At 28.7% G+C, this 14681-nt stretch overlaps 1 protein-coding gene across 1 annotated transcript in view; it reads left to right on the forward strand.

The window, feature by feature from the left end:
* The window catches only part of LOC107443139 (trafficking protein particle complex subunit 8 homolog l(3)76BDm), a 55730-nt gene extending 41656 nt beyond the window's left edge, over window positions 1-14074 (forward strand). The window contains exons 24-28 of the mRNA XM_016056907.3: window positions 425-592; window positions 1905-2009; window positions 8501-8643; window positions 9824-9913; window positions 12060-14074. Of these exons, the coding sequence (XP_015912393.2) occupies window positions 425-592; window positions 1905-2009; window positions 8501-8643; window positions 9824-9913; window positions 12060-12318 (765 nt within the window). The 3' untranslated portion in view covers window positions 12319-14074. The remainder of the gene's footprint in view (window positions 1-424; window positions 593-1904; window positions 2010-8500; window positions 8644-9823; window positions 9914-12059) is intronic.
* Window positions 14075-14681: the final 607 nt, after the last annotated feature.

The raw sequence follows: 14681 nt of genomic DNA on the forward strand, positions 1-14681 counted from the left end.
TTGATATGTTTTGAGAGAGATTCTAAATGTATACTAAAATAGAAAGTTTAAAATAAATTTTTAAATTAAAAATTTCTCTCCAATCAAAATTTTTAGTATGAAACATATTTTATTTCCTTAGATAAGATATGGTCAATATTTAATGGCTACTTTTTTCCTTTATGCAGTTGTTTAATTGTTATTGCCAAAATATAGTAGGAAAACTCAGTGAACATTTTGTATGGTTATTTTCAGTTTAGAAATTTCTTAAAAAAAGTTTTATCCATTTTTTTGTTGTTGCTCCATTTATCTTTTTTTTAATGCTCCGATACTTATTTTGTGTACTGCTGATAGCTTGAAAATCTAGTCAAAGTTTTTGTTTTGCGATAAAAAAAATAAAAAAATAGTGTGGTCTTTAGTTTCTAATTTTAAACTTTTTCTTTAGGTTGATAATAGTTCCACACCATGGCTAGATTTCAGCCAGAAGTCTGGTTTAGATCTTGGTACTATTATTGCTTCAGAGGTTGATACTAAAGCTGTTCTTTTTCCAAAAGATATTTATAAACTTGAAATTGAACAAGATATCATCATTTTACTTGTTATTATTTGGAAGGTAAATGTAAATTTCAATATTTTGTGCATGCAGTTAACAGTATACTAAATAATGTTACGAGCCATTTGGGAATTTTTAACTGCTTTGTGATTGCAGTTACAAAAGAGGTTAGTCACTTAATTATGTGATATAACTTACACTCATAAGGACTGATTAAAAAATGTATAATTAAAACAAATTACAATTCTTTTTAAATAAAAATTATTTTTTTAAAATTTGAAAAAAAAAATTTTTTTTTTTAATAAGTGTTAACCAATAATATCATTACATTGATTAAATTATTAGGAGGTAGCACACCTATGGTGAGAGAGTAATATGAAATAAACTGCTTAGATAATAAATGCATACACAAGACTTGATTTTTAAAAACAGAGATTTAGGAAGTATATATAGAGTGAAATGAATAACTTTAAGAAACTGAAGTATAAATGTATACTTGATAACAGAAAATCTTTATCAGATTTAAAAACTATTAAGGTGGAAAAAATTTATATGTTTTCAAAAAAACATGTTCCATTCTGTGTTATTAGGTGGGTTTTGGATTTTTTCCCCTCTGCATATCTAACTTACAATGAAATTTGTATGAATTATTTTATTTCCTAAATTTTATGAAACTAACTATTAAACTTGATATCAAAGATTTCTTCAATAAGTTTTTATAGAAAAACCTTTTTTTTTGCTGTTCACAGTGTTACTTGTAATAAATTACCAAAATCTGTCACAAAATTAATAAATTGCCAAAAGCATTTTAAATTGATTAGAGTTACTGAAGAAAAAATAGCATATTTCTCTTCAAAATTTATTAGAAAAATGTAAAGCATTTTCTATGACACTTCTTATCTGTCTCATCAGATAAATCCATGATAAAATACATCTATACTTTATACCACATCATACTTTGATATTAACACAAATGGTTTTTTAGATTCATGTCCTCAATTAGTTATTTTTTAATAAGTTGTGTGATTATACTTTTACCTTTTAACATGCCTTTAATTGCTAGGTAATGCTTTACACAGATACTGTTACCTTATTATTTATTTTTATCTTTTGAAAATGTTGAGTAACTCAATCAATAGAAAAAGTTAGGCCATTTATTTAATGAAAATTTAAATTTTTGAAATTAAAAACAATTAATATTAATTTTTTAAAGAAACAATGTGATAAAATTAACATTTATTTAATAATATAGTTTCAAAAAATATATGCTTTGAAATTGATGTTGAATAATTTTAGTTGTTATGAACTTGAGCAAAAATGAAAATAAGCCTTTAAATTATTCAAAACAGATAGTATTTATTGTTTTTTGAAGGCAAAAATTATTAAAGATGGAAAAGAAGAAGTGATAATAGGATTACAACATGTTCCTATTTATAATCTTGCACCTTCTACAGTGGAATTGAAAGCAACTTCAGAGGTAAAGCAAAATTCTGTTTTTTCAACTCATGGGTTATTTTCATAATATTTTATAATGTATCACATTTAATGTTTTTTAGCATAATTTTGGATATCTCTATTAAATCTTTTGTAACTGACTCTCAGGCTGTTATAAGCTGATTAAGTAAATATTAATAAAAAATGCTTAAAGCTGAGTGTCACTCTTCCGTGGTGAGAAGAAAAAGAAGAAGAAAAAAAACAGTTGAAGGAATTTCGTCCTCCAATTTTTAATTATCCATTTCAAAACAAAAATTGTTTTGTTTGTATAGATATGTAACATAAAAAGCTTCAATTAATCTTTTTATGTTATTTCTTTTCTGTAAAACCTTTCCTTAATTTATTATTCAAATCGAAACACTTTCTCACACTTTTAAATTCACATCCTGTTTTAAATCTATTTTTGGCTCAAGCATGCATTAATTAAAAGTAAGACATTTTCCCCTTTACTCTTTGTGGGAATCGTGTGACCTATTTAATAAAGCAATTAGAATTACTAAGATTTCCCTTCTTCCCTAAATCGAAGCATTTTACGGATTTTCTTTGCAGGATTTTCCCTAACATTTCGGCTGAAGCGCGATGAAATTGTGGCTTTTTCTCTCTAGTCATTCATCTGAAAATGATTAAATAAAATTAAATTGCTCATTTTTGAAATCCTGCTCGGCCGACCCTGTTTTCCTGCTTGGCTGACTGCCTTCATTACATATATATATATGTTTAATAATGTATATATTATATATACCAATATATATAGAGAGAGAGCACAATAAGGAAAAAACTAAGAAAATTTCCAGGATTTCACAATTAATTTACTGTGCATAAGCTGCAAGTATATAGAACTCATAAAATAAGTTCAGAGAAAACATGGAAAAAATTACAGAATAATGAGAAAAAAAGAAAATTATTTTTAAAAAAAAATTCGAAAAATATATTATTTTTAAATAATTTTCTTTTTTGATTATTGTAATTTTTTCCATGTTTTCTTTGTTTACGATAATTGGATAGATTTCTGTTCTCATGAAAAACAGAGTGTTGCCAAAAAGAGTGAGTTGTGAAAGAACATGATTGAGTTATGACTGCAGACCTAACGAGGACACAGTGGTAATCGGACAAAACCACGGATTGGCCATTTTTTTTTTGCGTTTTTCAGGAGATTTTTGGCTGCATCTCCTGCTGTGCAAAATCAAGCCAGAAATTTCTGTAAATCTGGGAAGAAAATTATTAAATTATCAATGTTATCATATAAGAAAGTTTTGTTATACCTGCTAATTTAGTATAATAAATCTAAGTATCTAGTATAATAAATCTAAGTTTAAACAAAAGACATAGACAAGAAAGAGTTGTATTTCAGCAAATTCAATGCTGGATACCACCATGGGTGCAAGTCTTCCGTCCCCAGGACGGATTTCCGTCTTTCGAAAATGTCCGCGGGCGGAAGTAAGACGGAAACAAGACTGACTCAAAGACGGAAATTTTTTTTCCTGTCCTTAAAAATATTTTTTAGGTCTACGTTATTGGTCTACTATCTTATGTCCTGTTGTTATTTTATCAAAAGACAGAGGAATAAATATTTTTTGTACAGTACTTAAACTTGATGTATTATGGTAAAGCTTTCTTAGATAGTTTGCATATGTCGAGGGGGTATTGTGTATGTTAGGTATTTCAGTCAAAAAATTTTCAGTCTTGGCCTTTTTTCCTACTTGCACCCATGGATACCACCCTGTATTTAATTTATTTCACGTTAATTAACATTCTAACTTATGTGGAGAAACTTTACTCAAATTTCACTCATCATTTTGCTTATAAAGAAGGCTCAGCTAGTGCTCACAACATAGGTCTCGTGTGAGTGTCAGTTATCTTCTTCTTGAAGTACCCAATTGTGAGTGTGTATTTTTTTTAAAGGAAAATTAAACTATAAAAAGTGTTGCACAATCAAAAAAAATTTCAGTCTTGCAATTTTTTAAGAAGTAATTATAAAAACATCAGCTCATTTCCTTTTGAATAATTTTCATACCAAATAANTATAAAAATATAAAAAATTTATAAAGTATTATATTCCTCCTCATTGACATATTTTGTTAATTTTGAACCTCTTCCTAAATTTTAATAAATCAAAAGATGTTTTAATTTAATTCTATAGAGCCTTATATTTTATAGTAAGAACACATATCTTTATTAGTCAGTGTCAGAATCTTATTGTGGTCTATTTTATGTAATGTAAATAATATATTTTGAAATAAACTTCTTGTAGGAAGTGTGAATCAGGTTTAATTTTCAATCTTGCGCTATGTCGTGATACAGAAAGGGTCTCCTGCTTTTTTATTTTCTAAGGTTGGCAGGTCTGAACTTTTTNCCCCCCCCCCTACCGCTTCATTGTTGGAGTAAAGTTGCGGTTTTGTGCTCTTACATTTAAATTTTTATTTTAAGCGAAATTTTTTTCTGAGGAACTGGATGTAAGAGTCCGGATTTTAGAGATTTCCTGATTTCAGAACTCCGGATTTTTGAAACCGTACTGTATAAAGATATAATTGATAACAGAAAAACTTTATCAGATTTAAAAACTATTAAGGTGGTAAAAGTTAATATGTTTTCAAAAAAACATGTTCCATTCCATGTTTTTAGGTGGGTCTTGGACTTTTTCCCTTCTACATACCCTCCAACTTACAATGGAATTTGTATGAATTATTTTATTTCCTGAACTTTATGAAACTAACTATCAAACATGATATCAAAGATTTCTTCAATAAGTTTTTATAGAAATGCCTTTTTTTTTTGCTGTTCACTGTGTTGCTATTAATAATGTACCAAAACCTGTCACAAAATTTATAAACTGCCAAAAGCATTTTAAATTGATTAGAGTTAGTGAAGAAAAAATGGCATGTTTCTCTTCAAAATTTATTAGAAAAATGTAAAGTGTTTTCTATGACACTTCTTATCTGTCTCTTCAGGTAAAATACTTTACACCACATCATACTTACAACACACATGGTTTTTTAGCTTCATGTCCTCAATCCGTTACTTTTTAATAAGTTGTGTGATTGTACTTTTAACATGCTTTAATTGCTAGGTAAAGGTTTACACGGATACTGTTACCTTTATTTATTTTTTGAAAATGTTGAATAACTTAGTCCCTAAATACTTATCTTTTATTAAATAAAATTTAAAAAAATGTGAATTGTTAATCCGGTGTGAATATAAAAAAAGTTAGGCCATTTATTTAATAAAAAATTTAAATTTTTGAATTTAAAAACAATTGATACTAATTTTTTAAAGAAACAATGCGATAAAATTAACATTTATTTGATAATATAGTTTCAAAAAATATATGCTTTGAAATTGATGTCAAATAATTTTAGTTGTTATAAACTGGAGAAAAATGAAAATAAGCCTTTAAATTATTGTTTTTTGAAGGCAAAAATTATTAAAGATGGAAAAGAAGAAGTGATAATAGGATTACAACATGTTCCTATTTATAATCTTGCACCTTCTACAGTGGAATTGAAAGCAACTTCAGAGGTAAAGCAAAATTCTGTTTTCTCAACTCGTGGGTTATTTTCATAATATTTTATAATGTATCGCATTTAATGTTTTTAAGCGTAATTTTGAGACATCTCTTTAAATCTTTTGTAACTGACTCTCAGCTGTTTTAAGCTGATTTACTGAATATGAATCAAAAATGCTTAACGCTGCATGTCATTCTTCCGCCGTGGGAAAAAAAGAAAAATAACAGTTGAAGGAATTTCATCATCCAATTATTAATGATCAGTTTCAAAACAAAAATTGTTTTGTTTGTATATACATAGTGCTCCTTCTCGTGTTTTCTCATAAACTATTGAGCCGTGGTCTTTAATTTATCATAATATTGCATTCCATAATATTTGCAGTCATATTTTAATTTTTTTAATATCCTTTTCTATAAGGATGACAACATAATGAATTTTCTATGCTTTTATTGAGGAAAAGAATAAGGAAATCTATTTACAATTTACATACAAGTGGAGCAGAGCTCCGGGACACAACTTTATACTTCCATTTCCAAAAGATAAGTGTACACTTTTTTAACATGTAACATAATATTTCGTTCATGTCATGTGATCTATATATCCAGACCTTCTTTGTTAGAAGCGGCGCTGTAAGATCTCAAGACCAGATGGAGATGAACTAATATCTCAATATAGTTCTTGAATCTAATGGGAATTCGGCTTCATTTGAGATATTTTACTGTACGGTGTGGATTCATTTTATAAATAAAGATTTCATCGCTATTCAATGAAACTTAAGATATACGCAAAGAGCTAAGTTAAGTAGGTGAAAGAGATTATATAATGTTCTTATAAACCATGTAAGCTTATCTGCAGATAAGATATAATTCTTTTTAAGTTTAGTCTCAAAAGATCCTTTTAATTTTATTAAGCTAGTATTTTAGATATTACATATATATGTAACATAAAAGGCTTCAATTAATCTTTTTATGTTATTTCTTTTCTGTAAAACCTTTCCTTGATTTTTTATTCTAATCGAAACACTTTCCCACGCTTTTAAATTCACATCCTGTCCTTAAATCTATTTTTGGCTCAAGCATGCATTAGTTAAAAGTAAGACATTTTCCCTCTACTCTTTGTGGGAATCGCGCGACCTATTTAATGAAGCAATTAGAATTACTAAGATTTCCCTAAATCGAAGCATTTTACGGATTTTCTTTGCAAGATATTCCCTAACATTTAGGCTGAAGCTCGATGAAATTGTGGCTTTTTCTCTCTGGTCATTCATCTGAAAATTATTAAATAAAATTAAATTGCTCATTTTTGAAATCCTGTGCCTGTTTTCCTGCTCGGCCGACTGCCTTCATTACATATGTGTGTTTAATAATGTATTTATTATATAAACCAATATATAGCCGGCCAGGTGGCCGAACGGTTAGCAGGCCTGACTGCGAAGCCAATGGCTGCGGGTTCGAATCCCGCTTTGGGCATGGATGTTTCTCTCTTTATGTGTTGTCCTCTGCTGTGTGAATGTGGCCCACCCTATAAACGTGTTTGTGGCAGTGTGGTGTGGGTAATGATGCTCGCCTTCGTGGCTCCGATGCTCTCCTCCACAGGTGCCCACTGGGTAACGTTAAATGAGTAACAATTCCGGCATCTTCTTAGGCGAAGAATAAAGTTCAGTGCCTGCCATTTGAAAAAAAAAGAAAGAAAAAAAAGAGAGAGCACAAAAAGAAAAAAACGAAGAAAATCACCAGCATTTCACAATTCATTTACTGTGCATAAGCTGCAAGCATATAGAACGCATAAAATAAGTTCAAAATGTAGAGAAAACATGGAAAAAATTGCAGAATAATGAAAGAAAAAAATTTGTTGTAAGAAAAAAGAATTTGTTTTAAGAAAAAAAAATTCCAAAAATATTTTTGTTAAAAAAAATTTTTTTCTATTATTCTGTAATTTTTTCCATGTTTTCTCTATATGTTTACGATAATTGTTTTTCATGAGAACAGAAATCTTTCCAGAGTGTTGCAAAAAGAGAGAGTTGTGAAAGAACATGATTGAGCTATGTTTACAGACCTAACGAGGGATTTTTGGCTCCATCTCCCTCTGTGCAAAATCAAGTCAGAAATTTCTGTAAATCTGGGAATAAAATAATAAAATTATTAATATTGTCATATAAGAAAGTTTTGTTATACCTGCTAATTTAGTCTAGTTATACCTGCTAGAGGGATTATGTTTAATGAGACACCTGCAAGTGACGTAGTGTGGGTATCTCAATCCTGATGGGTTACTGAATCGTAGCATTTGTTTACACTAGCAACTATACTTTCCATTCTATTTCGAGTAAGCCAGCCCATCAAGTATCAGTTCTCTTAAGTGACACATTCTATTTTCTTTCACTATATATTTCTTACTTATCACAAGTCATGTAGTCCGGCACAAAGTCGTGTAGAACAAAAACAAACTACTTATGCCTCGAAGTTGCAAAATACATAAAGCAAAAATATTTTGCGGTTTCAATAAAATGCATAAACAAATAATAAATCTAAGTTTAAAAAAAAAGACATAGACAAGAAAGAGTTGTATTTCAACGAATTCAATGTTCGATACGGCGCTGTATTTAATTTATTTCACGTTAATTAACATTCTAACTTGTGTGGAGAAACTTTGCTCAAATTTCACACATCATTTTGCTTATAAAGGCTCAGCTAGTGCTCACATCATAGGTCTCATGTGTGAGTGTCTGTGATCTTCTTCTTGAAGTGCAGGTACCCAATTGTGTGTGTGTATTTTTTAAAGAAAAATAAAACTATAAAAAGTGATCAAAAAAAATTTTAGTCTTGCAATTTTTTAAGAATGACACCCATAGCTTAGCATTGTTCAGATGCTACTTAGAAGTAATTATAAAAACATCAGCTCATTTCCTTCTGAATAACTATCCATCCCAAATAATAAAGAATATTTTGCAAATAAAACTTTATTTTGTTTACAGTTAGAAGAAGCTGCTGCAGAAAATCAGGAGGTAGATGTGGATCAAGCATTGATGAATGTGCCTTCTGAGTTAGTCATAACATCTATGTTAAAATGTGCATTGAATCATTCGTTTTGTGTTCAACATGATTTTAGTAATGAAAAGTAAGAAATGATGTTGACTTTCTTCTTTACTTCCTTAAATATGTCATTCTTATAATTTACACTGAGGATCTTAACATTTACATCATCAACTCAGCCTCCTTTTAAAATTCTTGTATAGTATAGCCAACAAAACCAAAAAGTATTTTCAGAACTTTTGATCAAATCAATAGATTTTCATTAATTAGATTTTAGCACTCACAGAAATATGTCAAAATTTGAAAGAGAAAAATGGTTTAAAGTTTAGACATTTGCTATTTTTAGGTTTTCCACTTTCAGAAATCACAGGATTGAGTGCATGATTGTAAATTATCTTAATATAATTTAAAAACGTCGGCCCCAGATCATGACAGATTTATAATTTTGGCGATATTCAACAATTGCTAAGATGCTTGTGCGAGCATCTACAGAACAGATCCTATCGTTTCGAGCTCGTTTAACGGTAAAAGGCACCTCATCGGTGAAAAGGAATTTCTCTCAATGCTGACTTGCAGCTCATCTCAAAGCTTTTAGACATCATTGGGGCTACACAATCTTGTTTTCTTCAGTGAGAAGCTGAACTTTTTATGATTTGTAAGACTTCGATCCAAGCTCTGTTTCTGCCATTCTCCGCATTGATTAGTCACTTATTCCCATTTCACGAACCATCTTTCTCACAGAAACCCCCTGATTTTGTTGATCTCTCTTTTTGATGGCCATCTGACCATATGTTTTTGTCCCCTTCATGAACATCGATCATCATTGCTAAGCTCTTTAAAATGGTAGATTGCACCAGGTATTGTTTTCTGAGGCACATTATTAAGCAAGCAAAAAATTTCACACTGGTGTTTTCCTTGCTCAAACAACTCTAAAATAGTACATCTTTTACTTGATATTATAAAAGAACCATAAAACAATATGTAAACTAAGACATATATTACTAGTATTTTATAATTAAAGTGGTAGACAAAAAGAAATGAACACAGGAATTAAAAAGAAAATTAGTTAACTTCTATTCTATGATGCAAAAACTTTGTTTGAATTGTTTCGCCACACCCTGTATTGCATCAGCATCATAAGTATTACATACCTTAGAATTTTTTTTAATCTGTGTTATTTTCATTTAAATAAAGAAATATTTAATTTATTTTTTAAATGTTTGCTTTAAAGTACATGTAATATACAGAATAGTTTAATTTTGCAGGTGTGTAGCAGTTCCTATTGAATTTATTGCTCATAATACTAGTGATACAGAACTAAGCATTATTCTTGACAATTCTTCTCATCCAGACAGGTAACACTAGAAATTCTAATTTTACTAACATAACTAATATGAAATCTGTTGGTTGATAAAGATTTAAGTTCAGTTAAAGGTTTTTTAAAGTGAATCATTTATTAATTTATTTTTGTTTCGTCATATGTTTTGGCCCATTTAACTGAAGTTATCTTCATTTGGCTGAAACTAAAAAATTGTTACATTTAAACTCTACGAGTAATACTAATTTTTCAAATTAAAGACAGTATATTAAAGATAAAATGTTGATAATTGAAAAAAAGCTCTCTTATAATTTTCTAGTATGTACTTTAAAATATATAAAAACCGACTAAATAAAACTTTAAATCTGTCGATTGATAATGACTGATGTCAGGTGACAGCAAAGCATCTTACTTTCAAGGTTATTTATAAAGTTTAAGTTTTGCAATGATGTTTTTTATTTTTAACTTATATTAAATGATTTTTATCTAATAATTTTATATTAAATAATTATTCCAAGACAATTTGAATATTTTTAAATGCTTTATTTTCTGACCTGTTAGTAATATATATATATATATATATTGATTCTCTTGTCTTAAAAAAATATTCTACAATATTAGTATTATATGCTATTAAATTTGATTCTTACATCCTCTTGAAGTAACAATTAAAAATTTTAACAAAAATATTACTCTATCTAGCTAAAAGTATCCAGACACCCATATAATTATGGTGGGGGTGTTTTTCGTTTTTCATTGTTTGATCCCTTAGTTTCTGTAGTTGATGTTTGCTCTCCCATACCTGCCAAGTCTTTTTTAACAAAACCTCCTGTATTTTGCGACTATCTCCTGTTCACCCGTATATTCTCAAATTTCCAGGGTTCCCACGGGTCAGGGAATTTTATTTTAACTCTAAAAACTGGGAAATAGTCAGGAAAAGTTGCAATTTTTTACGAAAAACCTGGAAATTTTCTATAGTGTACCTGGAAAATACTCAGTCTTATACTTGTCAATAACAGTAATCAGTTATTGAGATTCGATTTAAATAATTGTAACATCTATTACAATTTTTTTTATAAAATCCCACCTCTTAGTGAAACTTTTCTATTTTCATTCTATTATTATGTTTATGCTCACAAAATCTAATATTTGATATTACAAATTTAAAAAAATCAAAGTTTTCTGATAAAAAATAGCATGGTATCGAAAAAATATGGTTTAGATTTTCATTAAAATTTGCCTTTTAGACCTGGAAAAGTCAGTGAATTTTTTTTCTAAAATTGAGTGAAAGCCCCGATTTCTCTGTATTTATTGAAGAAATTTAAAAAAAAAAATTTTTTTGTTTATAAAATATCTGCGCCAAAATACTTTTCTTATTCCTCAACAGATGGTGCTATTGCCAGTACTGCAGTATGTTGAGTGTTAATAGTTGAACTAATTATAAATAATGGTTCAAAAAAATTCTTTTGATTAAGATTTATATACATATTTTTTACTTCGCTAAATGTGCGTTTATTATTTCCAACTTTAACTTGTATGATTATGCATGATGTATCAAAACTTTACTCATAGTCCAAAAAATTTCGCTAGTTAAATCTCCATTATTTTATTTCTGCAATGTTGGCAGGTATGCATATCTATGGCAATATTGTGGAGAAAATTGATTTTTCTCCTAGCTGCTTATTTGAGTGTTATAAGTCCCTGCTTTAAATTCCATAGTTTTATCCTTTGGGACAAATTAAGAGACAAAATACATAGCCAGCCGAATTGTGCATTCTCGCTACCAACACTCATTTCAGCTGTGATGGACGCTCGGAAGTAGACTCATATCAAACACTGACGGAAAGTCTCCCCAGAAGTGTGCAGGCTGTCATCGATGCAAAAGTGGCACCTACATCATAATTATTTATAAAGCCTCAGTACTTTTAAAGTCTGTACCACTGGTGGCAGGATACTTTTGGCCAACGAGTGTATGATAATTGTTGAATAATTTGCTCCATACAAAATAGTCTTAATTGTTTCTCAAGCAAATTCTTTATTTCACGTGTATTTCTTTCTTTTCTTTTTCTTAAGCAATTTTCAGAATATTTTTGTCAATGTAAATTGCTTCTATTATCTATGATTTAACTTTAGAAAACAATCATGAAGAGGATTTTACAATAATTTTTGTGAATACTTTTCAGAAATATAAATGCTTCTCTACCTGGAGATAGTTACAATCAGATACCTCAACGATTTACGTGGGTTGGAGGAAGTAAGCGTGAGTTTTCATTAAAGCCTCATACTTCTGTGCAGCTCTTACTAGAAACTTTGTTTTGGGATCCAGGAACTTATAACCTGAGTAGTAGTGTGAACATTTTAGTGAATAGTGGTAAAGATAATCTATCCGTTTATCCAATGCCTCTACATTTAATTATGATAAACTCGATTAATGGTACATAGCAATAATAGAAGAACTATGTTGAAGTTTATGTAATTATATAAAATAATTGTACTATTTGAGTTGTAAAAATGATCAAGTCATTGAAATGTTTTTATGTACATATTGAGCTAGAAATTATGTACAAGATGAGTTGTCCATTTCATTGTTTATTAATAAGTAAAAAAAATTCAAATTTATTGTTAGATTCTCTAAAAAAAGAGTGATATACGTGATTCCAGATTCCTTCATTAATGTTAATCTCAGAATATTTATCTTTAAAAAGATTTAAAGTTTTGTAAAGTTTTATTCAAATAAATCATAACCATAATTTTTGTCATAAGCTTTTTAAACTGTCAAAGTTTGTTTACATATTGCTTTGTTTTAATAGATGTTTTATGAAATAGTAGATATGTTATGGATAAAGAAAGTATGACTGTTAAATCTTGGTGCAACTGGTTAGGTGTAAGTAGGGGATACCAGTCCTAGTCTGTTAAAGCCCGAAGAATCTCCGTTTCTAATTTTAACCGACTAAAACTAGGTAAAAACCTAATTGGTTGATGACCGAAGTTATGTTGTTGTATATGTTCAGAAAGCAAAATATTATTAAGTAGTAATATGGATATAACTGTTTCATGGTTTAGTGGAGATGAGTCTTGTGCAATATTTTCATACTTGATTGGTTTTTTCCCTTTTTACAAAGTTTTAAGGGCCATAACTCTCTTTACACTTGCCCAGTATTTTCTAGCATATACTTACGCTTGTTTAGGTTAAGTGCTTGGATAATAATGTGTAATGTAGAATATTCACTTTGTACAGATTAGAGCAGGTTAGACCCAGTTTTGACGTTTAAGGGTCTCTAAGATCATTGGTAATCTGTAATTTCAGCAAGTTAAACTTACGTTTATAGACGTTCACTTTGAGCTGACTAGGATTGGTTGGACCCAGTTTTGAAGTTATTAGAGAGTCTTAGGGTTTTAAAGAATTGGTAATCCATAATTTCAGCCAATTAGACCAAGGTTTTTGCTTCCATTCTAGCTTTAGCCGTAACATATGCATGAATTAGTTTTATCTTTATATTTAAATAATGCTACACATTTCTAGTCAAACTAAAGTTTTATCAATTGAATTTTATGCTTGCTTTTAAGTTGAGCAATTGATTTGTACAAAAACATCTTATTTTCTATACTCTTTTATACTTCAACTTTTACTTGATTTTAACATATTTATTTTATTTTGCTTTAATAAGAATTGAAAAAATGTTTTTAAGTTGCACAGTTGTAGGGTAAACAGACAGAACATCTTTAAATTTCTTGAGTAAATTTTAAGAATTACAAAATTTTTAAGTACCAAGAAGCTAGTAAGACCCTATTTATAAGGTCTCTCAAAGCAGTACAAATCAAATTAATTAGAGGGAAAAATGATTGACAAAAATTTAAAGTGAAGTTTTTTATGTTGTTACTTGTAAATTATACCTTAATTAAATTCGCTCAGTGAAACATTAGCACTTCCATTAAGTTTCTACATTAGTTTGATTTTTTTAAAATTTGAATTGAATTCATTCTTTCCTTGTGCCCTAGTTTTCTACGAGTTTATTTTAAAACTGCGTTTTTAGAATTATTTATCACTGTATTGTAAATGAAATTTTTTTACCTTAGTTCTATATTCTGTAGCAAGTTTTAACATATGTGAATGACTAAGTAGTATTATTTGAGAGGTTTTTATAAGAAGCTATAAATACTGTAGATATGAAATTATACGACAAAAAAAAATGAAAAATTGTAGATTGAATTAATAATGAAATTATGTAGTTGAAATTAATATTTTTTGTGATAAATCAAAACTATAATTATAGCCTTAGCCAGTGATCTTTTTTTTCTTCTAAAAAATCTATAATTTTTCTTTTTTAAATAAATATTTAAGAGGTTTTTTTATTTCAAAGTAAAAATTTCATTATTATTTACAAATTTTGAAAACATACAACTTTTAAAGCAGTAATTAGTATCACTGAAATCTTAGTCTAGTTCTTCCATAGAAAGAGAGGAGTTCAGGATTTCTTTTTTTACCCCTTACTAAAGGCCCCTTTAAAATGGCAATGTTTTTCCTATCTATTTTGTTTCAAGTTTTATTCGGTAACCAGACAACTTGTGAGAAAAATTAAAACTTGATATGTATTTTTCATAAAAATTCCATTAATTTCTTCAGTCACTACCTAACCCTAGATAACTCGACTTAAATCAGTGTTAATCTGTAACTAATCATTTGACCAATAGACTCCAAATTAAAAACAGGTATCCTTTATTTATTTCAAACAAATAAGTGTAACTTAAAAATAGTATTATAATATTCCAATTAAAAAATATAAAAACGGTAAAAATTATCATTT

Source organism: Parasteatoda tepidariorum, chromosome 1, assembly GCF_043381705.1.
Source record: "Parasteatoda tepidariorum isolate YZ-2023 chromosome 1, CAS_Ptep_4.0, whole genome shotgun sequence".
In the NCBI taxonomy this organism is placed as follows: Eukaryota; Metazoa; Arthropoda; class Arachnida; order Araneae; family Theridiidae; genus Parasteatoda; species Parasteatoda tepidariorum.